This window comes from Heterocephalus glaber, unplaced genomic scaffold (genome assembly GCF_053883595.1).
Source record: "Heterocephalus glaber isolate CG9 unplaced genomic scaffold, H.glaber_assembly_v1.0 deba00001553, whole genome shotgun sequence".
Lineage (NCBI taxonomy): Eukaryota > Metazoa > Chordata > Mammalia > Rodentia > Bathyergidae > Heterocephalus > Heterocephalus glaber.
In genome coordinates this window covers 10,716,618-10,742,177 of record NW_028258344.1, presented here as the reverse complement: position 1 = coordinate 10,742,177, position 25,560 = coordinate 10,716,618, and the positions used below count along the sequence as shown (strand labels likewise).

At 38.9% G+C, this 25,560-nt stretch overlaps 1 protein-coding gene across 7 annotated transcripts in view; it reads right to left on the bottom strand.

Moving 5' to 3' along the window:
- Trim55 (tripartite motif containing 55) overlaps positions 1 to 25,312 on the bottom strand; it is a 48,723-nt gene extending 23,411 nt beyond the window's left edge. For 5 of the 7 annotated variants that reach the window (XM_087190408.1, XM_004842118.4, XM_087190409.1 and 2 more), the window contains exons 1-4: positions 24,977 to 25,311; positions 24,291 to 24,463; positions 18,418 to 18,583; positions 15,350 to 15,445 (exon numbers count right to left, since the gene is read on the bottom strand). In XM_087190408.1, the coding sequence (XP_087046534.1) occupies positions 15,350 to 15,445; positions 18,418 to 18,583; positions 24,291 to 24,463; positions 24,977 to 25,144 (603 nt within the window). In that variant the 5' untranslated portion in view covers positions 25,145 to 25,311. Of the gene's footprint in view, positions 1 to 15,349; positions 15,446 to 18,417; positions 18,584 to 24,290; positions 24,464 to 24,976 lie in introns of all 7 variants that reach the window. The other 2 variants (XM_087190406.1, XM_021256072.2) reach the window with 2 other exon arrangements.
- Between the last annotated feature and the right edge of the window lie 248 nt (positions 25,313 to 25,560).

The following is a 25,560-nucleotide window of genomic DNA, read 5'->3' as shown; positions in this document are numbered from 1 at the left end:
CTTCTCTTTCCTCCTCAGTCTACAGTGTTCTTCAAGTCACAATCACCAATTCTTTTTTTAAAATTAATTTTATTGGTACATTTTAGGTATAAAATATAATGACATAGATCATTGGAAATTTGCAACTTTACATAATCTCTCTTGGTTCTTATTTTTTTTCCCATTCCCCTGCCCTCCCTTCAACCCCTCCATCCCTCACCAAAGACTTTGTTTCCATTTTTTCATTTTCTCATATTAATTCCATTCCCTTCTTTCTTTCCCCCTACCCCTTCCACTTCCCCTTTGCCCCTTTTCTTCCTATTTCAAATTATCTATCATACCTTTTAGTCCTTATTTAGACTTTCATTTTCTCACACTAGAGAAACTATTTAGTATTTACACATGTGTGCCCTATTTATTTTACTTAAGAGTATCGCGTCAGTGTGCATCCATTTAGCTATAAATGTCTCTAATTTCTCATTTTTTATGGCTGAGTAGTACTCCATTTTAGAAAAAAAGCCACATTTTCTTTATCCAGTCTCCAGTTGATGGGCAATGGGGCTGCTTCCAAGTTTTAGCTATTATAAATTGTGCTGCTATGAACATGGGTGCACATATATCACTGTGGTATGATTCTTTTAACTCCTTGGGAAGATCCCCAGGGGTGGAATAGCAGGGTCAAATGGGACTTCCAGTCCTAGTTCTTTGAGGTATCTCCATACTGATTTCCACAGTGGTTGCACAAATCTACACTCCCACCAAAAGTGGAGCAGGGTTCCTCTTTCCCCACAGCCCCGCCAGCATTTGTTATTGGTTGATTTCATGATAGCAGCCATTCTTTCTGGAGCGAGGTGGAATCTCAGTATTGTTTTCATTTGCGTCTCTTGAATGACCAGTGATGTTGAACATTTTTTCATGTGTTTATTTGCTATTTCTACTTCTTTGTCTGAGAAATGTCTGTTCATTTCAGATGCCCATTTTTGGATTGGGTCTTTAAATTTGGGAGGTCTGGTTTTTTTAAGTTCTTTATATATTCTGAATAGTAGACCTTTGTCTGAGGAAGAGCAGGTGAAAATCTTTCCACATTGTGGGTTATCTCTTCACACTGCTGGTGGTTTCTCTTGCTGTGCAGAAGCTTTTTAATAAGAAGAGATCCCACTTGTTGATTGTTTGTGCTAGTTCACGGGCAACTGAAGTTTTGTTCATAAAATCTTTTCCTACACCAATGTCTTCAAGAGCTCTACCTAACCTTTATTCAGCCAGTTCAGTGTTTCTGTTTTAATATTTAGATATTTTATCCATTTCAATTTTAGTTTAGTGCATGGTGAGAGAGACAGGTCTTGTTTTAATCTTTGGCAAGTTGAAAAGCAATTTTTTCAGCACCATTTATTAAAGAGGTTATCTTTCCTCCAGTGAGGGTGTTTGGCTCCTTTGTCAAAGATGAGGTGGCTGAGTGTGTCTGGAGTTGTTTCTGCATCTTCTAATCCATTCCACTGGTCCTTGGGTCTGTTTCTTTGCCAGTACCATGCTGTTTTTTTTTTTTTAATCACAGTAGCTTTTTGGTATAGTTTCAAGTTGGGGGTTGTGATACCCCCTGCCTAGATCTCCTCTAGGTCTCTGTTGCCTAGAATTGCTTTTGCTATTCTAAGTCTCTTCTTGTTCCAAATGAATTTTTGGATTGTTTTCTCAAGGTCCATGAAGTATGCTGGTGGAATTTCAATTGGGATTGCATTGAAACTATATAGCAGCTTTGGAAGTTTGGCCATTTTCACTATGTTGATCCTTCCTGCCCAGGAGCAAGGAATGTCTTTCCATTTTCTGATATCATTCAATCTCTCTTTTCAGAGTGCTACAGTTTTCAGAGAAGAGGTCTTTGATTTCTTTTGTTAGGGTGATTCCTAGGTATTTCAGTTTGTTGGATGCTATTGTGAAAGGAATTGTTTGCCCTATTTCTCTCTCAGTGAGTGTGTCGTTGGTATAGAGGAAAGCTATTGATTTTTGTATGTTGACCTTGTATCCAGCTACTTTACTTAATTTGGTTATTAAGTCTAGAAGACTTTTGGTGGAGTTTTTGGGGTCTTCTATATAGAGTATCATGTCATTTGCAAATAATGACATTTGACTTCTTAATTTCCTATACTTATTCCTTTTATTTCTTTCTTTTGTCTAATTGCTGTGGCTAATGTTTCCAAAACTATATTGAACAGGAGTGGTGAGAGTGGACATCCTTGTCTTGTTCTTGATTTTAGTGTGAAGGATTTCAGTTTTTGACCATTTAGTATGATATTGGCTGTTGGTTTTTCATAGATGGCTTTTATCAGATTGAGGTAGAGATGATCTATTCCATTTTTTGTAGGAAATTTTTACCATAAATGCATGTTGGATTTTGTCAAATGCTTTTTCTGCATCTATTGAGATGATCACATTTTTGTCCTTGGCTCTATTGATATAGTGTATTACATTGATTGATTTGTATATGTTGAACCATTCCTGCATCCCTGGGATGAATCCCACTTGGCCAGGGTGTATGATCTTCTTGATGATCTTCTGCATTCGATTTGCCAGTATCTTATTAAGGATTTTTGCATCTATGTTCATTAGTGAGATTGGCCTAAAGTTCTCTTTTAAGGTTGGGTCTTTCTCTGCTTTGAGGATCAAGGTGATGCTTGCTTCCAGGAATGATTTTGGGAGTATTGCTTCCCTTTCAATTTCATTGAAGAATTTAAACAGTAGTGGCAGTAGTTCCTCTCTAAATGTCTTGTCAAATATAGCAGTGAAGCCATCAGGACCTGGGCTTTTCTTAGTTGGTAAGTTTTTAGTTACCTTTTCAATTTCATTGGTTGCTATTGGGTTGTTTAGAATTTTTAGGTCTTCTTCGTTCAACTTTGGTAATTCATGTGTATCTTGGAATCTGTCCATTTCTCCTGTGTTTTCCATCTTATTGGAGTATAGGTTCTGGAAGTAGGTATTGATGATCCTCTGGATTTCTGCTGGATCTGTTGTAATTTCACCCTTTTCATTCCTAATTGGATGGATTTGGGCCTTTCCTTTCCTTTTTCTGCTAAGGTTGGCTAAGGGTTTGTCAATTTTGTTTATTCTTTTGAAGAACCAACTCTTGGCTTCATTGATTTTTTTGTATTCTTTTCTTAGTCTCCATTGAATTGATTTCTGCCCTGATCTTTATAATTTCCTCCCTTGTAGGAGCTTTGGGTTTGTCCTGCTCTTCTTTTTCTAGAAGCTTGAGGTTCAGCATCAGGTTAATTGGGCTCGCTCTGTTTTCCTAAAATGAGTATTCACTGTTATGAATTTCCCTTGTAAGACTGCTTTCATTGTGTCCCATAGATTCCGATATGTTGTATTGTCATTGTCATTTAATTGAAGGAACTGTCTGATTTCTTCTTTAATATTCTCTGTGACCCTTTGGTTATTCAGAAGTGTGTTGTTCACTTTCCATGTGCTTATGAAATTTTTGCAGTTTCTTTTGCTATGGATCCCCAATTTCATTGCACTATGGTCTGATAATATACAGGGGATAACTTCAATTCTTTTGCACTTACTTAAACATGTTCTATGAGCAAGTATGTGGTCTCTTTTGGAGAATGACCCATGTGAAACTGAAAAGAATCACACTCACCAATTCTAAAGGATTTAAAAAATATTGTTGGAGTACAGTGTACCTCATTTTCCAAACTTAATTCATTCCACAATTCTGGTCATGAACTCATTTTGTTTATGAACTAAATCAAATTTTCCCATAAAGTTGAATGTAAATAAGGTTAATACATTCTGAACCATATGTAATTTTTAAATCACAAAAACGTGAAACAAAATACTGTACAGTACAGTATGAAGAGAGAGAACACTAAGCTTGCTTGAGGTGACTATTTCTGGCATGGAGGACAGGAAGGTGGAAGGGAATAGGTTATTGTTTGGAGGAAGTGTTCCCCTCCATAAGGACATTGGGGAGATCTCCTTCAGTGGTTTCCTCTCTTCTTTGTCTCTTAGTTTTAGGGTCAATTTTAATGAAAAATCTGTCTAATGTCACTTGTTTTTTCCTGTGCTGTATAACTCTTTGGAAATGAGAGACTATGTTAATCATTCATCAGATTCAACACTCTGTTCATTACAATTACATTGGGGTGGTGCTTCTCAAGGAAATCTTTTCCCTCACTCCATTTTTCCATAATGGATTTTATCACATCACTGCTAATCTCTTCCCTGTGCCTTCTTCTTTTTCCATGGATTACTCCTCAAAAAGTGCCTTCTGAGACTTACTCTGGAGTTCAGCAAGTTCTTCCACTGTCACCTTCTCCTATGGTCCTCCACAAGCTCCTGTGCATCTGTGCTATCGATGTCCAGAGCCATACTCTTGCCCATGGACACAATCTCCTCCACTTTTGTGCGTCAGACCCTTCAAAGTATGTTCTGTGACACATTCTGGCCACAGTATCCTCCAGGTTGAATTTAAGTTCCTGTACATGACATCTTCCCAGGTTTTGCCAATGAGGTTGCTGCAGTGGAGGACACTGAAATGTTTCTTCCAGAACTCATTTAGCATCAAGGTTGTCTCTTCAGTGACATTAAAATACCTGGAGAAGGGCGCCTTTGTGTACAGCTTCTTAAAGTTGCAGATCACTTGCTGGCCCATGGGCTGCAGAAGAGGTGTCTTGTTGAGCGGGGGGGAACTTGACCTTTATGAAGTCATACTCAACATCTATATCATCCACCAAGGCTATGGGTGTGATAGTACATTGTCCATTAGCAGAAGAAGACACCTTTCAGGCAGTTGGTTGTTAGAAAGATATTTCTTAATGGTGGATGTGAACACCTCATGCACCCATTCCATGAACAATTGGCTTGTGACCCAAGCTTTCACATTGGCCCTTCACATGACAGGCATTCTAGCCTTGCTCACATTCTGTTCCTTGAATGCATGGAGGGTCTGGGAATGTACACCAGGAATGGCTTAATCTTTTGTTGTTGTTATTTTTGCTATGTAGTTCAGGCTGGATTTGAATTCATTATGTAGTCCAGGCTGGCCTCAAATTCACAGCGATCCTGCTGCCTCAGCCTTCCAAGTGCTGGGATTATAGGCATGTGCCACCACACACGGAAATAGTGGCTTAATCTTCAAATGAGCGCTTGCATTCGCACACGGCAAAAGGCTCAATCTGTCCTACATGAGCTTGTGCCCCAGCAAATGCCTTTTCCTTCTGTGTGATATAGATTCCGTTCGGCATCTTTCAGAAGAGCCCTGTCTCATTGCAGTTGAACACTTGTTGAGTGAGGCATCCTCTGCCTTTGTGATTTTCATGAAGTTTTTCTTGTAGGCTTCTGCAGCAGTCTTTTCAGAGCTGGAAGCCTCTCATGTCTTATCACACCATGGATGCCACTTCTCTTGCAGAGTTTATCAAATCACCAGCTACTAGCTTTAAGTTCATCTGTAAGAGGGGTTTTCTTGCAATTTCTTGGCTTTTTCACAGAGCATAGCTTTACTAACACTATCACCTGCTGCTATTTTTCATTCAGCTACATTAATAAAAGTTTTTCCACCTCTTTCAGAACTTGTGTCCTATGCTTGGTTAACATCACTATTCCTTTTGCCACATCAGGTCCTTTGACAGCATCTTTATTCTTCAAAATAGTTAAGATTGTCAACTTCACTATCTTGTACTCAGAGGCCGGTTCAGCCACACGAATACCATGCTCATGCTTTTCTACAATTTTATTCTTCAATTCAATGCTTACTTTCTTCAAGATCTTCTTACCATTATTGCTCTGCAGTTTGCTACCTTAATTATTGCTCTGCACATTCTTGTCGCCTTCATTACTGCTCTGCACTTTCTTTTTACCACTGTTCTTGATCTGTACTTTCTTTGGAGCCATGCTAGATTGAATAATACTGTACAGTACTGTACATGCTAAAAAGCACACAGAAAAGCTTTACAGCAAGTGTGCACAGGTCTGTCTGTGACTGTGATCTTAACTAGAGGAAGCCACACCCATGTGTCAGACTGAGGAAGATGCCAGTTTGTGCGGGGAAGATGGTCATGGTTGTGTTTGTCACCGATGTGGAATTCGTGAACAGAAACAAAACTTTGCTGATTGCTTTTGTTTATGAATTGAACTGCTCATGAACAGAAGCATTTGTGAATCAAGGCATTGCTGTAAAACTTCTTTCATAAAGCTTACCTTGATCTCTTTGGCTGAATTTCATCTTTTAATCATTTGGAAACCCATAATAGTTACCATGTATGGCAGGTACCTGTGTCTATCAGATCTTCTATTTATCTAGTACTGCCTAAGAGAGGGAAATTCTGGAGAGAAGGGCCATATTGGAAGTTTGACTTACATATTTACATTGTATGGGTGAAGTATCCCTGGTACCATCCAGCCCCTATTACTCTGAGTTCATGTTTAAATCATGGTTAATTAATTTTCCAATTGGTCTAGTCATTGGCTTTTGGGTTTCAAGGTCCAGTGAGCTTGGGAGGTGTGCCAATCTCTAAAGGACTGACAATTTCTGGGTCAAGAGCCTTCACAGCTGAGAGCAGGTTATGAGTCATGATGATCCAAACTAGCTCTTCTGCCTTGGGAATCCAGGTAATTTATCCCTAACATCTGTATGATCCTTGTCACATATTCTTTCATTTTAGTAAACACTAGTCTCTTTGATGTCATGTATTGTTTTCTTTCTTTACATGAGTTTCTTAAATATCTAAACTATAGTCTTCCTTGATGATAGAATCTGGGCCTGCCTAGGATATATCTATTGATTATAAAGATACTCTATAATGTAGAAGAAATACATCCATCACTACACTGCTTCCCTTGGAACAGACAATTCTCATCAGTTTCTAATCACACTATAATGCACAAAGGAGGTCCAGTGGTCTAAACAAACCATTTTAGTAGTACTACTGTCAACAATACATTTATTTATTCATTCAACAAACAGTTGTTAAGTATGGAATTTGCATCACATGCTATGTAAGACTCTATAGATCCAAAAATCTCTGGAGATCTAAAAATGAATTAAATATAGTTCCTGTTCTCAAGGAGCTCACAGAGCTGCTTTGAAAAAGACTGTGGGTCAATAACGTAACACAATATAGGAAGATGAATAATGAAAACATGTTAGAGATTTATACCAGATTAGAAATATAGTGATGGAATCTTAATCCAACCCTTCAGGTATCTGGGGGACATTTAGGCGGATCCAAAGTCTTTGTTTTTTCTTTTTTTTTGGTACCGGGGATTAAACTTAGGACCTTGCACTTGGGAGGCAGGTGGCGGAACCACTGAGCTAAATCCCTGGCCTAAGGGGATCCGGCAGTGTTGGCTCAGGAAAAGTTTCTTAGTAGTGGTAACTGAGCTGCCTTGAAGAATGAGTAGGAGGAAAAAAGGTGATAGGAGGGGACAAAAATTTAGAAGTCCTGGAAATTATCAAACTGGACAAAGAACTAGGAAGATATGAACACTGCTGGGTAACAAATTTCCAACCGTTTCTATCCCTTTAGCTTGAGATTTTGACTGTTATAATCAGGCCTAGGAACTGAACAGGTTGGTAGCTTTCCAGTCAAACCCTTTACTGTATTACCTTTTATGCTAGGCTTACAAGCAACTATATACTCATTTGCACATCTGACATATGCCTTGCTGATACTTAGAAGATTTACTGCTTACTGGAAACATATGATAACTTCCAGCTTGTTCTTCTAATATGAATTGTGCACTTGAAACATCCATAATATTACATTAAGACGTGATACTGTTAGAATGCCTTCCTTTTACAGAAGTTTTCTTCTGTGTAAGTTAGTATGTAAGAAATTCAAATTTATGAAATACAAGCAATTTTCCTTGAGACTGATGTGCAATCATGTGCATTCTAGTGCATTCAAGTCAAAGATCACTTATTTTGGTCATACAAATTTTATTTAGCAGCTTAAATGGAATATCTGTACTTTCACTCCTACATTATTTTTGTGTTATTTTACCTCTGTTATTTATTGAACTTTTATAAAATTAACTATCATTTTTAATAGCAACTTTCATTTGCTTATATTTTATAATGTAGGAAGTGCTCCGTGAATGGACTATGCTTTAGTTACAGTTATTATATCACTATATACTTTGTAAAGCACTTACTTTTTATTGTATTTTATATCTCAAAAGTTTTAATATTTCCTTGCACATAGTAGGCACTATATCAGTGTTTATTAAATTTAGATTCAAATTCCTTAACTTGAATTATTCAGGAGTGAAAACTTGAAGTTGCATGTTAGAAGTAACCTGTTCCAAATCAATCAGTTCACTCATGGGGAGACTAAAACTCAACAGAGCTGTCACCTTCTCAAGGCCTTGCTACCATTCACTGTTGGTACCTGGCCTGGAGTCAAGGGCTCTGAACTCCTGGGTCATTGCAATTCTCATTACACCTACTTGTACAAATGGTTTTTATTTGAAAACAAAATGTATACAAAGTACTTATAAACAGAATATATGCTTTTAACAAATCTACTCTGCTCTAACAAAAGTAAGCTTTTTAAAAGCAAGAAATCTTCCCCAGGGATTTAGCTCAGTGGTTCTGTAGCCTGCCTTGCAAGTACAAGGACCCGAGTTCGATCCCCAGTACCAAAAAAAAAAAAAAAGCAAGAAATCTCAAACTATTTCAAAATTATATCCATTAATTCATTCTTTCAACAAAATTCATTAATTGGATGTTAGGTACCAGGACTGTATGATCAAAAAGCATGCCATAACTTTTCAGTGTTCAAGGGAATGATACATAGATATATGTATATATATTTGCTATATGCTTTGCTTTCTAACATCAATACATCTATTTTTTTCTGTTGATTAGTTTGCCTTTAATATATCTCTAAGAAAAAATATGGTGAGAGTTCAACCAATACATTTATGAACCATGAAAAATATATCCTTTGTCCTTGGAATTATGTAATTGGGGCTTATAAACATTTAGAAATTAATTTAAGACTTCAGATAAATATGAAGACATTTACAAAGATCTTGAGACTAGAACATGCCTCTCCCCATTCTCACGTATTCCAGAGTGACATTAATGTCAGTCCCAGCTTGGGCATGTACCGTGGCCATGACAGGAAAAAGACTAAAACAATTATGACTTACTATGTAAGGAGCACAGCTCTGTGACCAAAATAGGGCTAAAGATAAACTCTTAGCCCTGCCACTTGTCACTGAGCAACTGCGGCTCCAAAAACCCATTCATATCTCACTGCATTCCTCTAGCATTCATGGAGACATACTTGCTCAGATATATAGCTTCATTTGAAGTATGGTGCTTCAAAAGTCCCTTCCTTAAGCCATACGTGGTTTCTTCCCAGAAAAGAAAGAGCAAGCAGACAGTGGATTAGTAACACTGAGGAAAGAACTATAAAGTGGGAAGTTCCTCTCAAGGAAATTAAACTCAGTTCTTCATCTATAAACTGCACCGATAGACTACAATTCCATAGAAAAAGGACAGAAAATTAGATCTCTAATTACAGGCTAGGCTTGGTCCCTTCCCTGTTAATTGCACCTTTGTGTAGTGCTCAGAAGAACAATTCCATTCAGGGATACAGGTCTTGGGTCTCCCAAACTCATGCTCTTTTCTACTATATCATGTAGCCCTTCCATGCTAGGAGGATAATCCTGTCCTAATTTGTCGCATTTCTAATGCTTATTCTTGAGGTCCTTGGTCTCAGGGCTTTTTGCAGCTAGTCCAGACCATTTAGAATCTCCCTGAGTAAGGCCTGAAGGCTGGTGGTGAGGTAAGCCTCCCTGTTCTGATGTGAACCCTATGGGTAAGTGAAACGCATAGGGCAAGCAAAGAAGATGCTTACTCACTCTGCTCTTCAGTGGAGTCAGCACACTTCCCAGGAGATGCTCAGTCTCTTGTGGTTGCCAATATATATTATGAGTTACCACAAAGTCTCTTTGACAAAGAATAGAGCTAATAATTGGTCCTATTCATTTTCAGTTTTAATCTCTGAAGGGATCTGTTCAGCCCTGCCATTTCAATTAACCAGGACCCTATTGTCTTATTCTGATACCATTTAAAACATGCTCCAGTAGTTCAAATGATGATCTGTTGGCATCACCAGGATAACTGCACACTTTTTCCTGACTCTCAGGATGATATGAGGTGATTCTTACAAGTCCCTGGTGTGCGTCTCTTAGCCCAATTTATTAATATCACAACTACACTATAAAGAAGGTATTGTCATATCCAATGTAAAGCTGAGGAAGTCAAAGGACAGGAAGCTTAAGTAACTTACCCCACCTACCATAATTAAATGACAGCTAATATGGGAACTCTGAAATCTGCTCTTTAAAAAAGCATGCCTTAAAAATGCTGGCATGCTTATTAAAATTATTCTTATATGTTCTGACTTCATATTTGTAACTGTATAGACAATGTCCCCAAGATGAAGAAAAACACTTTGGGACAAAATAACTATTTTGGAGATATAATGATTTGTTCTTGCAAAATCATTGGAAGATTAACTAAATTTGTCATTCTCAGATACTGGACACAATATCAAATATTTATTATTAAACTCATGGCAGTCTTTTCTAGACAGGAATTCATACAAAACAGAATCACTTCTAGGTCTGCCTGTTTGCATTTGGGAGGTCTCTGGAGTATCCAGTGACACAGGGTTAGGGACATTGTTGAAGATGAAGAGAGAGAGGTTATGTTTTCTAGGGATGCAGCATGAAAGTCAAGCTTGGTTTTTCAGAAGCAGAAAGCTGCTGAGGAACTTCAGTCATACAAGTAGTCCTTTTCCCAATTTCAATCCATCCCACAACTTCAGGCCCAGAAAGGCAAAGGAACCTCTAGACCATGCTGGGCTTGCTCAGTCTGCAAGCCAGAAACCAGGAAATGCTTTAGGCTGTACCACTTTCAGACTAAATGGCTAAAAAGACTCAGAGCTTCTTTACCTAGAATTCGCCCATAGTACAGAGGGAAAATGCTACTCCTCCTCCATAGCTCAGGCTACACCTTTGTGACTATAACTAACCTCAAAGCTGTCCTCATCATCACTGTAGATATGCGTCAAGTGCATACTTTATTTTAAAAAGATAATAAAGAGTCCATGTTGAGATTAACCCTAAGCTCAGCCATGGTCCAAGGGCTGATCTCTGACTAGATGTTTCCCCAGGGCCAACTCTGCATGGCATTACATGATTAGGGACAAAATTAGCCACTGACAAGGAATGAACACTAGTACCACAGGGCACATGTCAGCGTCCTGAGAGGAAAGGCAAGGTAATTATGGAAGGACAGTTGACCACCAAAGGGCTACTCCATTTCCATCCCTCAGGAGTCCTTTACCAATCAGAACAGAGAATTCTTTAGCAGCAGCTCTCCACCCTCAGGAAGCAGCAATGACCTCTCAGAAAATGTTTCCAAGCAGCTGGTAAGCAAAGCCAGAAAGGGAAACAACAACCCAAGGCAAACCGTAGACACGGAGGTCTGCCCAACTCCCCTTATAGAATGCACATGCTGTGCAAAGTGGAACCATGCCGCTCTTAGCCAAAGACCCTGTTTGCTCCACGTCCTCCTGCCCTGAAGGCTGGCAAGAAGCTGAGTTTTGCCCACAGTTTTGCCCATAGTTGTTGGCCTGGCTCTTCAGAGGATCACCTCAGGGATTACAGGTACACAGCACGACTATTTGTGTCAGTGTCCCTATCCGCGGGGCTTTTGCAAACAGAGGACACAGGAATTGTGAAGTTGGAGACTGCCACAGGCTCTGAGGCCATCCCTGCATCTTTAGGTGAGCCACCTGAGCTGATCTGAAAGAACCATGGTTATCCACACCATATCCATCCATCCGTTTCTTCTTTATTGGTTATGTAAAACTTCAGACTCAGTTATAAAAAAGTAAAATACAGGAATATTTGAGGGAGGCATTGTAAATCACTAGTCCCACTATTTGAAGGTCTTAACTTTCTGGAGTTTTGCGTTCTTGGTTTTACCCTCCCATGAATGTATAGAGGTTAGATATGAAAATATACATTCTATACTGTTGTCTATGGGTGTCTAAATCCTATACAGTATATATAAATATATATTTGCTATGTTTTTAAATCTTTTTCCTTTAAGATAAAATCTCAGAAGTGAAATAAATAGGTGAAAGGGAGGAACACTTAAAGATGCCTGCCATTTTAAAGATTTGCAAGGAGCAATTGATTACTGACTTTCTTCTAGTAATCTGTGAAAATACTTGTAAAAGCATGTCACCTTCAATGGATGTCATGACTAAAAACATGAGGTACTGATTTTGACCTTTGCTGCCAGGAAGTTTTCCCTGGTATCTGCCCCAAATCCCTTCTTCTGAATTCACTTCAAATGTGTTTCTTCCTGGCTCATTCTCAATATGATTAGAAACAGCTGCTTGCCATTGTGCCCCTGTCTGGCCTCTGAAGGAAACCTGTTGTCACATCTTTCCCCACCCTCCTTGTGTCCTTTGATCCTGGCTAAAACAAGACAGAGTTCAGTTGTTTGCCTTTGCTCAAAGCTCCGAAGTGACTTATGGGGGTTTTGCATTGTATGTGTTCTTCAGTCTCTCCATCCCAGACAGAAGCCAGTTCCTCCCCATAGAGGTCTCTGATAAAGGCCTCACAAACCCAGGGATGTGTATAGAGATGACCTCACTCACCCACGAGCAATGGACTCCTATTTATACACTCCAGACTCAGGCTGGCTCCATACTGGAGTGCTGATTCACGGCTAATGATTAAACTGTATTTGGCCTTTACTGTAAATAAAGATAAGGAAAAAAGTTTATATTGTCCATTTGTGAATCTCTTTGGGCTCATCACCAAAAGAAAATGTTTTTTCTATAAATGAACCCCAGATTTATCTTAGATATTTTCAGGAAAATGAGTGTGCAAAAGAAAGAAGATTGATTTTAATGATGTGTAAATCTAAAATGAGGTAATTATAGTGAATGTCTTGAAGACATTATCTAGGAAATGACCTTTGGCTTTTAATAGGATCTGCCTTTCTAATGGTAAAATAATAAGAATAGCTAGTGTGTATCAGACACTCACTACATGCCAGACACTGTGCTAAGTAGTTCGCTTATTTTTATTTAATTTTTCACAGTGACTCTGTAAAGTGAGTCCTGTGGTCATCGCCTTCTTGATAGATAAGAAAACTGAGGGACTGTATGTGCTCGTAGGAATATGAGTAGATCTTAAACACATAATGCTTAGTTGAAACAAAAAAGTAGAATGAGAAATACAACACAATACCATTTATAAAATTAACAGACATGCGTGTAAAACAATATACACTTTATGAGAATACAGGCTGGGCCGGGGATTTAGCTCAGTGGTTTCGCCGCCTGCTGTGCAACTGCAAGGACCCGAGTTCGATCCCCGGTACCAAAAAACTCCCCCCCAAAACCCAAAGAGAATACAGGCAAACTGAACATTAGTGTTAGAGTGGTTATCCATGGGGAGGAGAATAATAGTGGGAAACGGAGATAAAATGAATAGATGATGAGAGAGTCCTAGCACACAGCAATGAGGACAATGTGCCAGGAACTGAGCAGTTTAACACCTCCACTGACTGCACTGAAGTCCAAATGAAAACAACAAAAGATCCCTAGGTTACAGCAGGGAGATAATAATAGAGTGCTCTAGATTTGGAGCCAGAGATCTAGACTCCGACCTCTTATACTGTTCCACTATGCAGCATGGCTTTAATTTGTCTGTGACTCAATTCTTAAAAAGAAATACGCCATGCAACTGAACTGCTTTAGATGCTATGGTTTAGATGAGTGTCCTCCAAAGGTCCATATGTAGAGCTTAGTCCCTCCCCATGGTGGCACTGTTGAGAGGACTTTTATGAGGTGAGAAACTCCTAATGGGAGTTTCCTCAGGTCATTAGAGGTGTGCCTTTGAAGGACCACACAATTCCAGATTTATTCTCTCTCTCTCTCTCTTCCTGAACATTCACTCTGCTACTTGCTCCCACCCTGATGTGGTGTTCTTGTCAGATACCCAAAACAATGGGGTTGCTCAATTTTGGAACTGAACCTCCAGAACGATGAGCCAAAATAGACCTCTCTTTATTTCATAAGTAGCCCATATCAAATGTTTCATTATAGTGAGAGGAAGATGAATAATACATTTTATGCTGTCATGGTGCCTCACTGTCCTTAATCGAGGTAACTGTGACTTTGTGGAAGAGTCAAAAGTTGAACAGCTTCAGATCTGTGAATACGGTGGATCAGGACACACTGTAATGTTTTTATGAACCTGCCTTTCCATTGGCTGGCACTCAGAAGTAGCATTCACTGTATTTTGGATAGCACCTTGCAAAGACACTCATGAAAGAAAACTTCTGGAAGTGCTTCAGAAAGCAGTAATAAAATGGGATAGTGTGTTTGAAGTGAAGGGAAATATTTTGAAGGGGATTCATAGCAATATGTTTTTACCATATTAAATTTTTAAAAATTTCAAACTTTCACTATATATTTTGATCACCCCTTATATATTAGATCTTGAGGAAAAAGCAAATTTGCTAGATTTTTACATGCCAGGTTCAAGTGTATGTTTAACAGTCAGCCAGTCATCCACTCATTAAGCAAGTTTTAAATAAATATTATGTGCTGGACACTGGACCAGACAGAAGGAAAATAGAGAAGAATAAATCTGAACTCTGACCTCCATGAGCATCTATTAAACTATTCTCTAACCCCAGTTGGGCAGATCTTTCTCCTCCTTCTGGCCCTGGTGAAGCCTGCAGTTCAAACTTGCACATGATTTTTTAATGCGCTACCTAGCATTTAAGACCATCTGGATTTCCATCAAAAAGTTTGCTATAATAGCAACAAGATTCATTTTTATTACTGAGAGTTGATTTTTCTTATTACTAATCTTTCAAATGGAGTTGACAGAGCAGGCCATGGTGGTACACATCTGTAATCCTAGCCCTGAAGGAGGGTGAGGCAAGAGGATAATAAATTCAAGTTCCACCTGGGCCTATATAGTAAGCCTATATCTCAAAATAAAAAATACAAAGGGCTGAGGCTGTAGCTTATGGTAGAGAGACTCAGTACCATGGTCGGGGGAGTTGATCAAGGAACAAAAACACATACAATAACAACTTGGGAAGCTTTAGTAGTTTCTGCCTCATCAACTCATGCAATAATTTTTTTTTTATGTGACTTGGTCAGGATGTGAATATTTCAGAGACATATCAGAAAGGAGATCATTCTACAAGAAATGAGTAAAATCTTAGGATGGAAATGTCTAGTGTGGAACTGAGGATGTCACAAACCCCCAGAAGTGGCAGGCATGGTTTAGACTTCCTAGGAGTCACCTGATTTACCTCAATAGTCTTACAAGTGTCCTCCAGTTGACTGATCATTCCCTGGACTCGATCGTTGCTTCCCACAAGGACAGCAATGCCATCACTGAGCTCCGACTGATGAAGAGAAAAGAAAGACTGAGAACCTCATGGGTTTTCTAGTCACCAATGACTGTGGATTAATCATAGTATTGTCTGCAAGGGGTTCCTCATTTAGGGTCCATGCAATCCCTAAGCAATAACAGAGAGGCTTGGGAGATCTGTGAAACTCCTGATAATGCAAACAAACTTTTGTATAGGGATATATTTGTGTGGGAAGAGGTTTTATGGCTTTCATCACATTCTTACTGGAGACTGTGACTCTATTAAAAACATGGAGAACATTAAATTTTGGGCCATTGAGAATAGCATATTCAAGCTACGGAATTCTAAATATTGTTTATAAGTGGAATGGAGTCTCATATGTGACTTCAGGTACCCAAAATTAATTACCTGTAGCTCAGAAAGAGTTACTTTTGGGAAGTGTCTATAGTAAATACTAATTTATTTGGCATATATTTATCACAGGCCTACTATGCTAAGAATATATACATACATACATACAAACACTCATTTAACTAAGCCACTAGAAACTCGAAGGTATAACATGCAACTTTGAAATTCTTGTGTTTTTTTGACCCAAGATATTCTTTTCTTTTTATTTCCCCTCTTTCTAAGGCTAGCTATTGAGCCACAGGGAACAACGAAGGGAAACTTAGGAAATCTACATGCTTGGTCCAAATCTATCCTTAACTTCTTTATGACAATGGACAAAACATGTCATCAATTTGGGCCCTAATTATCTCATATTTAAAGGAATAAACAACTGAAAGAAAACAGCAGTTGTAAAACATTTGAAAACTGCAGAATCCTATCTTCAAATGGAAGCTAATATGGAATCCTATTAGTTAAAAATGAAGCTGCTTTGGCCAAACAGGATTCAGGATGGGAGCCCCAAATTCTGTCCATCTGTCCATCCCACGAGTCTCCAAGGCCCCGAGGGAAGTATATACAGTGATACCTCTGTTGTCAAACAGCTTCAAGCTCAAACTTTCCACTACTCAACCAGCAAAGTTTGAAAAAAATCTGCTCAGTGTTTGTAACTTTGCTAGACAGTCAAACTGAAAATCTGACTTGAAAAAAACTGTACTGGCTAAGAAAAAAAAAGTACTGGCCAAGAAAGAGTCACACATTGCATCTCACTGTGGACACAAAGAGGTGATCCTTCAGTCTAAGTATTGTTCTCATCCAGACAAATTTTTAGTGAGAAAAGGTGAAAAAAGACCAAAAGAAAAGACCCCAGGAAGTGAGCTGCCTGTAGTCATTACAGAAGGAGACTTTCGTTCCCAAGAATAACTTTTCTCCTCCTCCTCCACTTTCTTTTCAGTTTCCAGAAGGCCAGGAAGCCTCAACTCAAGGTAAAGTACCTGTACACAAATTTTTAAAAATCTTATTTACTGTATTGTGTTTTGATATTTAATGTACTGTATTTATTACGTTTAGATGTTTTAGCGGGTAGTTCTACAAGCTGTTTAGGGGACAGTTCTAAAAGCTAGGGCTTTTAATTTTATGTTAAAGTCCTGGAAAAATGAATTTATGAGTACAACTTTTGTAAGTAGAAATATTTGGTTTTCCATTATTTCTTCCCCCTCCCCTTCCCCCTCCCTCCTCCCCCCTCCCCCCCCCTTCTCCTTCTCCTTCTCCTTCTTCCTCTTCCTCTTTCTCTTCCTTTTCTTCTGTACTGGGAATCAAACTCAGGACCTTGCACTTGCCAAGCAGGCCTGATGCTGCTGAGCTAAATCCCTGGCCATTTCATTATTTCTTATGGGAAAAATATGTTCAGTTCTCAAATTTTCAGTGTTCAAAATAGATTTGTAACAAATTGAGTTCAAACCAAGGTTACACTGTAGTGTGAAACAGGTACCATCCTGTTCTAACATGCTAGGATTTGGAGGGTAGAGGAAAGGAGGAGAAAGGAGAATAAATCAAAAGTAAATTAAAATAAATATTATCAATATCTTGCAAAATCTTCCTTCTTTAGCAGCTGGTGGGTATCGGCTGCAACTGATGTTGCCTGAGTTTGGCTTCCAAATTTGCTTTCAAACCTGATCTTCACAGTAAAACACTGGCAAAATGTGGAATTGATGACTGATTGAAAGAAAATGAGAAATGGAGCTGCTCAAATTCTCATATCAGAAGTGGTTGCCACTATTGGCTCACCAGCCCCACCTCTATCTGCACCAAACAGTTAAATTCTGACCTGCTCCTGCATGAAACCAGGTTGTCAGGTTGGTAATGAGATGATGTAGAGGGTGCATTTGGTTAGAAGGGGACTGAAAGGTCGTGGGGTGGGGAACATACACCATACTCAAAGAATGCCTAGAGGAAGAAATACTCAGAGAATACCCAAGGTAGCAGGAGAAAAAGTTTCAGAGCTGTTCTGTAATTGCTAGAGTCATTATTATAACTCTTGCCCACAAAGAGTGGGAGATAAATAAGCAAAAGGAACCTTCATTGGTGAATGATGATGAAAAGTATTGTGTGGCTAGAAAAAAATAAAAACACCCTGTTCTTTTTTTTTTTTTTTTTTTTTTTTTGGTACCAGGGATCAAACTCAGGACCTTGCACTTGAGAGGCAGGCGCTGGAACCACTGAGCTAAATCCCCAGCCCTACACCTTGTTCTTACCTACAATCTAAACTTCAAATAATCTTGAGTAGTTTGAGCTTGGGCCCTGCCCCTTAATACTGCCTACCTTCAGCAATCTCCAAAAGGCACACAAACTGTGACCCTGTCTTTCTGCATCTTTTCCTGAATTGTGGCCCCCAGAACCTCTCTGGCCTTCTCTACCTCCCTGCAGGAAATCTAATATGGTGGCACTTGCACACCAACTGCAGATCCCTTTTCATGGGCTTTCTACATGCACCCACCAAGGTCCCATGGCCTTTGTGTAGCTTGGGCTTCTCCCTCCTTCCACAGCTGACCACAGGGAGCTGACCAGACTGGAACTTGGAAGGGGCTGACGAGGAAGGGTTGGAGTGGCTGCATTACCTTCTGCCTTTGGAACACGTGAGTGAGTGGAGCCACCTGGCAGGCCTTGTGAGCACCAAACACCTTGCACAGGGAGCAGGTGGGCACTTCACAGTTCAGACAGTAGATGTTGATGTGCTCCTCTTCGTGCTCCTCACACATGGGCTGATCAGACTTCTTTTCTGGTCTGGGAGGAGGGTAAGTAGATAAATGCCTGTTAACTTCTATTGGGGCAGAGCAGAACTTGCAAACTTCAGCTCATCTTGAACTCCCAGCAACAGTATTCCAGAAGATTTCCAGAGTCCCTTTTATGTGCCCAGAACCTTCCCAGCTCAGTTTCTCTACAGGGTTAATGGTGGGTGTTGACAGATCTCTAACAAGTTGCTTAAAATGGGGCTTGGAACATAGAGACTCTGATTTGCCAATTTTTTGTAGAGTGTTTCCATCATGGTTAGTCAAGATTTTAAAAACTGGCTAGTCAGATTCTTGAAAGTTGAACACTGGGCTCTGGTCAGCAGTTAGGAGCCTGCTCCTCTTCTGTGTTCATAAGCTTACAGATCACTTGTGTGACACTTTTTCATGATGGGTAAAGAAAGGAAAATTGCTAATAAATTAAGTCTCAATTTTATACCAGTAGAGAAACTCCATCCCACCCCTCCTGTCTCTGGCCTCAGCAAACACTTTTCCCCCTACAAGATTATGACTAGGAAGACCTGAAAATGTGTCTGGTATTAATTTGTGCTCTGGTTAGAACTAACCGTATGTAAGAATGAGATGTTGGTGTAGCCTTCGTATACAAAACCCAGGATTTTTTATATGTCCTATCTAAAAAGTATTGTGAAAATTCAAATTCAAATCCAAAAGCTTTCCTCATATTACCAAACATGAAATTATTTAGAAGCATCTCAGATATGAGAATACATTTTTTTTTTTGGTGCCGGGGATCGAACTCAGGTCCTTGCGCTTGCGCAGCAGGAGGCGAAACCACTGAGCTAAATCCCCAGCCCGAGACTACATTTTTTCAATTGTTATTGAGATACATTTCTTAAAAATCATAGGTTTTAGTGAAGTAAAATTAATTTAGGGGATCATGACCAGCATTGTTTAAGTAAAAATAAAGTAGAATAGCAAATACTGTGGATTATACATAATCAGTATAAGTATTTATATGTAAAACTTGTTTTAGGTGTACATTTACAAATATAAGCATATGCATATATTTGTATATATGTTTCAGTTTTACATTTGTTTATATATGCATACATAAACATGAAACAAAAGCCTATTTTATATGTATTCATCTATATATGTAAGTGGTCACTGTATTACAATGTAAAACATACTTCCTTCTGTGAGTAATAAAAACGTTTGAACACCATTAATATTGATGTGTGGTATCACATAGCTGCAGGGCCAGAACTCAGAGAAAGGCCGAGAACATGCCGATATAACTCTACAAGTCCCTAGGAGAAGTCAAATACTTGATATTGAGGGAACTAAATGTTTTGAAAGGACTCGGTCTGGTAAGGAGGTTGCATGGATGTCCAGCTTCAAGATTTTGTAATCTGGTGTTTGCAAAAGGCATTTCTGTCTGGTTTTGTAGTACTATACTTTCAAAAAGTCTATAACCTCCTGACTTGACCATATGCTTAGAACTCAAAAAGAAAGTAACCCAGTAAATAGGAAGATCATCTCCCACACAGGGTTGGTTCCTCCATTAGCATGTAAGCTTCTTGAGTGTAGGGTCCATTGTCTTAATTTTGTATCCCCAGTGCCCAGAAGAGTGCCTCACAAAAAGGGCAGGGCTTCTTAAATATTTGTTGAATGAATGAATAAGAAAGTAAGGGAATTTGCCTAATGTACAGGATTCCAAATGCTCTAACATAACACAGCCCAGCTGGAGAAAGTGTGGGGCATATGGGAAAGCCCAGGGTCACGTGGTACCCATGATTGGCAAGGAAGAGATCAGAATACTCCATTAATGAAAGACAAAGCCCTCAGGGTTACTAGAGACTAGGACTGGCAAATTGGTCTCTGCCTGATTAAAGGCATCTCCACCTCTAAAATCTCTTCCATGTATCTCCAACTTATGTAAATGTGGACTAAGCCAGTCTAGAGCATATCTGCTAGAAAATGGCACATGCAATGCTATTTCAGTTCATCTTTCTTAGGCATTTCCTGAGTGTAATCTGTGTCCCACATTAAGATGTCAGCAGCTATGACTAGAGATTTTTATACAGTGTGCAGTATATGCAGATATTGAAAATGCAAAAACAGTCATAAGATTGTATATTTATTTCCATTTGTGGTTCAATTTATTCTTTTTTATGGTACAATACACACTGAGAACTGCTTCCCATATTGCTTATTAGGGTTTTCTTCTTTAAATGACAACCTAGGCTCAGTGGCACTACCTACTTATAAATGAATGCATAATGAAAACCTTTGGACAGCTTAAAAAAATAAATATTTGGGGCAAATGTGGAACATAGAATGAAGATGTGAATCGATTTTATGAAGTGAGAGTGGCCTGAGTTCACAGTTGTGGTTCAATGGTCAGTGAACATTTTCTCAGTGGCACCTAGCTATTTGGTGCAGACTGGACTGAAAGAATCTATAGGCTGCTCTTTCTGATCTCTGAGGTTGCTGGGCTACCCTGGCATTTAATGCGGGGTGGGCATCTGGTCTTGGTGGGGCAATTCAGACAGTACCTCTGTAGTTCAATGGATCTTAAAGCTTATTCCAGCCCAACTTCTCCATTGGCCTTATGTAATTTAACCCCTTTTAATCATATCTAGAAATTTGACTAAGTGTCTTCTAATTAAATACAGCAGAATGAACACAAGAATTTGTGTTTCTTGTTGAAATCCCACTAAAATGAGAGCAAGGGAATAAAAAGGTGTAAATCAGTAATGACGGGAAGTAGGCAAGATGACAGCAAATGAGAAATGTCTACCAAATGTTGGAAACTGGAAGCATCTGGATAAAAGGAAATAATTTACTTCAGATGCATTTTAGTTCTACTAAATGCCTGCAGGGGAAAAGCCTACAAGAAACTAGCTGACTTGAGCTCTGGAGCCCTGGAAAGGTTTAGAAACTGCAGCCAGAAGCAGCAATTGAACTGCTACAAGGCATCCTGAATGCAATGCTGTTACAGAAGCTGAGAAGAGAAAGGCTTTGTGCACATTTCAAGAGATTACTTGAGGATGTGCTCTGTAAAACAAGGGAGTAACAAACAAAGAGAAAGACACAAGATCCAGGAAGTAAGGGTTTCAACCAAGGAAGAGTGAAGGGAATTCCCCAGGAGAAGGTAGACCCCAGCCATATGAGGGCTCAATCCTAATCACTTATACTGGAAAACTAATAATGTCTAAAATTGAATCAGAAGCATAGCAGTCATATATACATGTCATTAGAAATAAATAGCAGGAAAACAGCTAAAAGAATTAGTGGTGATTAATTTTGGAGGAGCAAGACAAATTTTAACAAGAGTGGAGTGGGAACCATTCCTCTCATTGCAAGCCTTATAATACTATTGGAACTTTAAAAATCCTTATGTAACTCACTTTCACTAAAACATCAAAGAGATTTTATCCAGTGATAATAATAACAAAGGCCACCTCACAAGATTTTTGTGAGAATTAAAGAATTGTACATGATTCACCTGTAAATCACCCTGAATGGTGTCAGACACATAGCACATAGTTTTGCTTATTATACTTTAAATTACTGTTATGTTCATTATTCATATTAACCAAATTAGTGCCTTCTTTTGCCAACCTCTTGGGCACGAGAATCATTCAGAATTCTAGATAAGAATTCTGGATTCTATGGAGACCTATAGTCTCTAGCAGCTCTGCAAGAAATCAGAGTTGACCAGTATCTCATAGCCTATTATTGACATCCCCTCCTTTTCCACTGTTATCTCCAATGACTAGAGCTGGGCTCATCTCCCTCTATATGAATAAGGTATATCAAAAATTATTACAGGGTTGTCTAATATACCCCGAGAATCAAGGTTCTAGTCTGTTAAGGCTGCCAGCATCTAGAGAACAACTGGCTTTGCACCCAAACATGTGGCCGAGCCCTCTGGGCAGCTTGTGGTTTTGATATCAAGTAAAAATGTACAAAGGCAAGTCTCAAATTCAACAAACAACATAAGATGAATTTGATAATCACAAAACATGCTAGTCCACTCAGCTATAAGCTCTATTATTGGAAATTTGGTTCATTGCTTTTATGTAATTTGCTTCCCAACCCCTGGATACAGTTTTTGGCAGTTGCACCAAAAAAGACTTAATAGCTAAAGTAGGGATGTGTCTGGTATAGTTTTATAATGCTACAAGGTTTTGTTTTGTTTTGTTTGTACCGGGGACCGAACTCAGGACCTTAGTTTTGCAAGGCAGGTGGCAGCACCACTGAGCTAAATCTCCAGCCCCTAAAGCTACAAGTTTTAACATCAGCTCTCCTCTGGATTTCATAACAAGTATTATTAGTTTTTCGTGTTTTAAGTTCCCACTGTGACAAATAGTGAGGCAAAAATGATTGCAATAAATAGAACATGGAGGAATATTTATGGTGTTGTTTAAATAGCTGGCACTATGGAGCAGCTGTTCTGTAAAAGTTACTATACTGAGTACTGAAACAGCTGTCATATAAACTTTTAATAATTATTTGGTTATTAATTGGCTGATGAATTCTTGAAGAGACTGTGTACAGTGTGTCCATTTTAAAGTGATGAAATACAATGAGATCTAATCTGTGAATACAAAGAAAGAAAATCTGTGAAACAGTGAGATCAGATCTATGATAGTACTTTCCTTTTTGTTCAGAGATTTTGGAAGTAAGGGAAACAGGTCCAGTATGTCATTAGCAATTTTTCCCTAATCCCATCTATATCCTTGCACTATCTAATTTAGTTTTGAATCTTAAGCAGAAACTAATAGCCATAATAATTGCAATAATTGCATCTTAGATTTATAGAGCAGCTTTCCTTGTAAGAGCGCAAGACTCTTAGAGTCCTGCAGATGTTCCATAAATACATGTGTCCTAGTGGGAATGATGATGGGGCCATTTCTTCATGGGCTTCATGTTGCTCCCAACTTTGTGGACCAGATTGACCTGTGAACAATTGTAAAGGGCTCTCTGCATCATGTCTTCTAAGAATATATTCCTGTAGTGTCATCTCTAGGAAAGGAAGTGTATAGCCAATGTGGTTCAGTGAATAAGAAATCCTTTTAAATTTTTTAATGAATGGATGTACATACTGCATATCAATTGACCAATCAATCAGCAAGTGAATGCTAAGTGTATGCAATAAATACAATCTAGGAAACAGAAACATAACCTGAATGCCATCTTTTTTAATCTCCTAAGTCTCTTAAACTGTAAATATCTAAAGGCAAGATTATACCTTGCTTTGAATTTCCCAGTCAATACAGTGACAAAATGTATTAGAGTATTTTGTTTTTTTATTATTATCTACACAATTCTAAGGCAAAACTGACTGAATTAGGCACTGGGCTATTTTGGAAGATGCTATTTCTGTTAACTGCCTATAAAGTTTTGTACTAGAGTTTTTCTCTGTTGTATAGGATCTGGAATCATAAAAGAACTTTGAAGTGAAAAAATTTCTGAAACGTATGTAATAACATGGCTTTCAGGGTAGTACATTGCCATATGGGATGGATTAGTTTTAGTGAATCACTTCATTCTTAAATGATATAAAAACAGGAGGACTAGCTCCCTTTTTCCCTCCCATGAAGAATTCTCCTCCCATTGAAGACTGACTTAGAGAAAACTTTTCCATAAAATAATTAATTTGTGATTGATAAACAACTCATTAAAACCTACAAACACAAGAACCAGTGTAAATAGGTTTAGAAGAATATTACCTGATGGACTCCTGCTTGTAGATGTCGATGATGTTTTCCACCAGCAGGTTCCTCTGAAGTCCATATACACCATGTCTATCCAAAACCACTTCATGTCTACAGGAGGGGCAGTGGAATCGGCCCCCAGATGCCACAGTGGTGCCTCCTCTTGTGGGCAAGTATGGGTTAGAGGCCTGTTCTTGCCAAGCAAGAAAAGAGGAATTAAGGAATGCTACAGAGAGCTTTTCTGAGACTTATTTTCACTCTCTGAGACTGAAAAACATGAACCGCTTTAACCCTGTCATAAGATAATCCCTTAGGGCCTAATTGCAAGTGGTCCTGAAACCGAGGACCAGCCCTTATCCACAGTCATCTGCAATGTACCACTGTCAGCAAGAGGTACCTTTCCTCCAATGTTTTCATAAAAAAGTTCCACCCAGAAACCCCAATATTCATATCTTGGGCAGTAATTCATTTTCAATTTTGAAAGAGATTCAATGATTTGGTTTTATTAAAAACAAATGTGATTCTTGAATTAAAATACCACTAGATTTGGGAGTAAGGAGGAGCATGATAGCAAATCATTCAAATAAACTGAAAATAAATGCAGTCTTACAAAGTTTTCTACAGGAATTGACTTCAATATTAACTATTTGATTCAGAGAGGAGGGAATCTTTTCCATTCCCCAAATTCCAAATAAACCTACCTGGAAAATGTCACTGGCACATTTTCTACACAGGTTATGTTGACAGGGGAGAATGACCACTGGTTTCGTGAACATCTCTAGGCAGATGGGACAGATAAGTTGTTTCTCCAAGTTATCCATGGTTTGCTGCTCTTTGGAAAAAGACTTGTAATTCAGAGATGCACTCATCTCCTGGCTGTCCCTGAGTGCACTGCCAGGGGAAGGATGCTTCAAATGGCTTCTGCAAGTGTTTCCTGGAAATAATTCCAAGGATTGTATGATCAAGTGTCCTTTATGTTTCTCTCGGTGGAGGACATTGTTTCAGGCCCTGGTTGGGAGCTGGTGCTAGAGCTGTTTTTAGCAGCCCAAGGTCACGTGACAGTGGGCAGACTTGTCCATATAAGCCAGTGACAGGATGATGGATTCTGACAGGTGACAGAGAGCAGGAGTCAACATTCTTGTCCCTAGGAGTGAAGAGAGTGGGTAGGAAGGAGGATTATAAACCCCATTTAGATGGGGATTGTAGAGGGGAAGGAGGTCGAAGCTGACAGTTGTCAACAACAAATGCAAATATGCGTGCCTGGTCTCTGAGCCAGGCCTTCCAT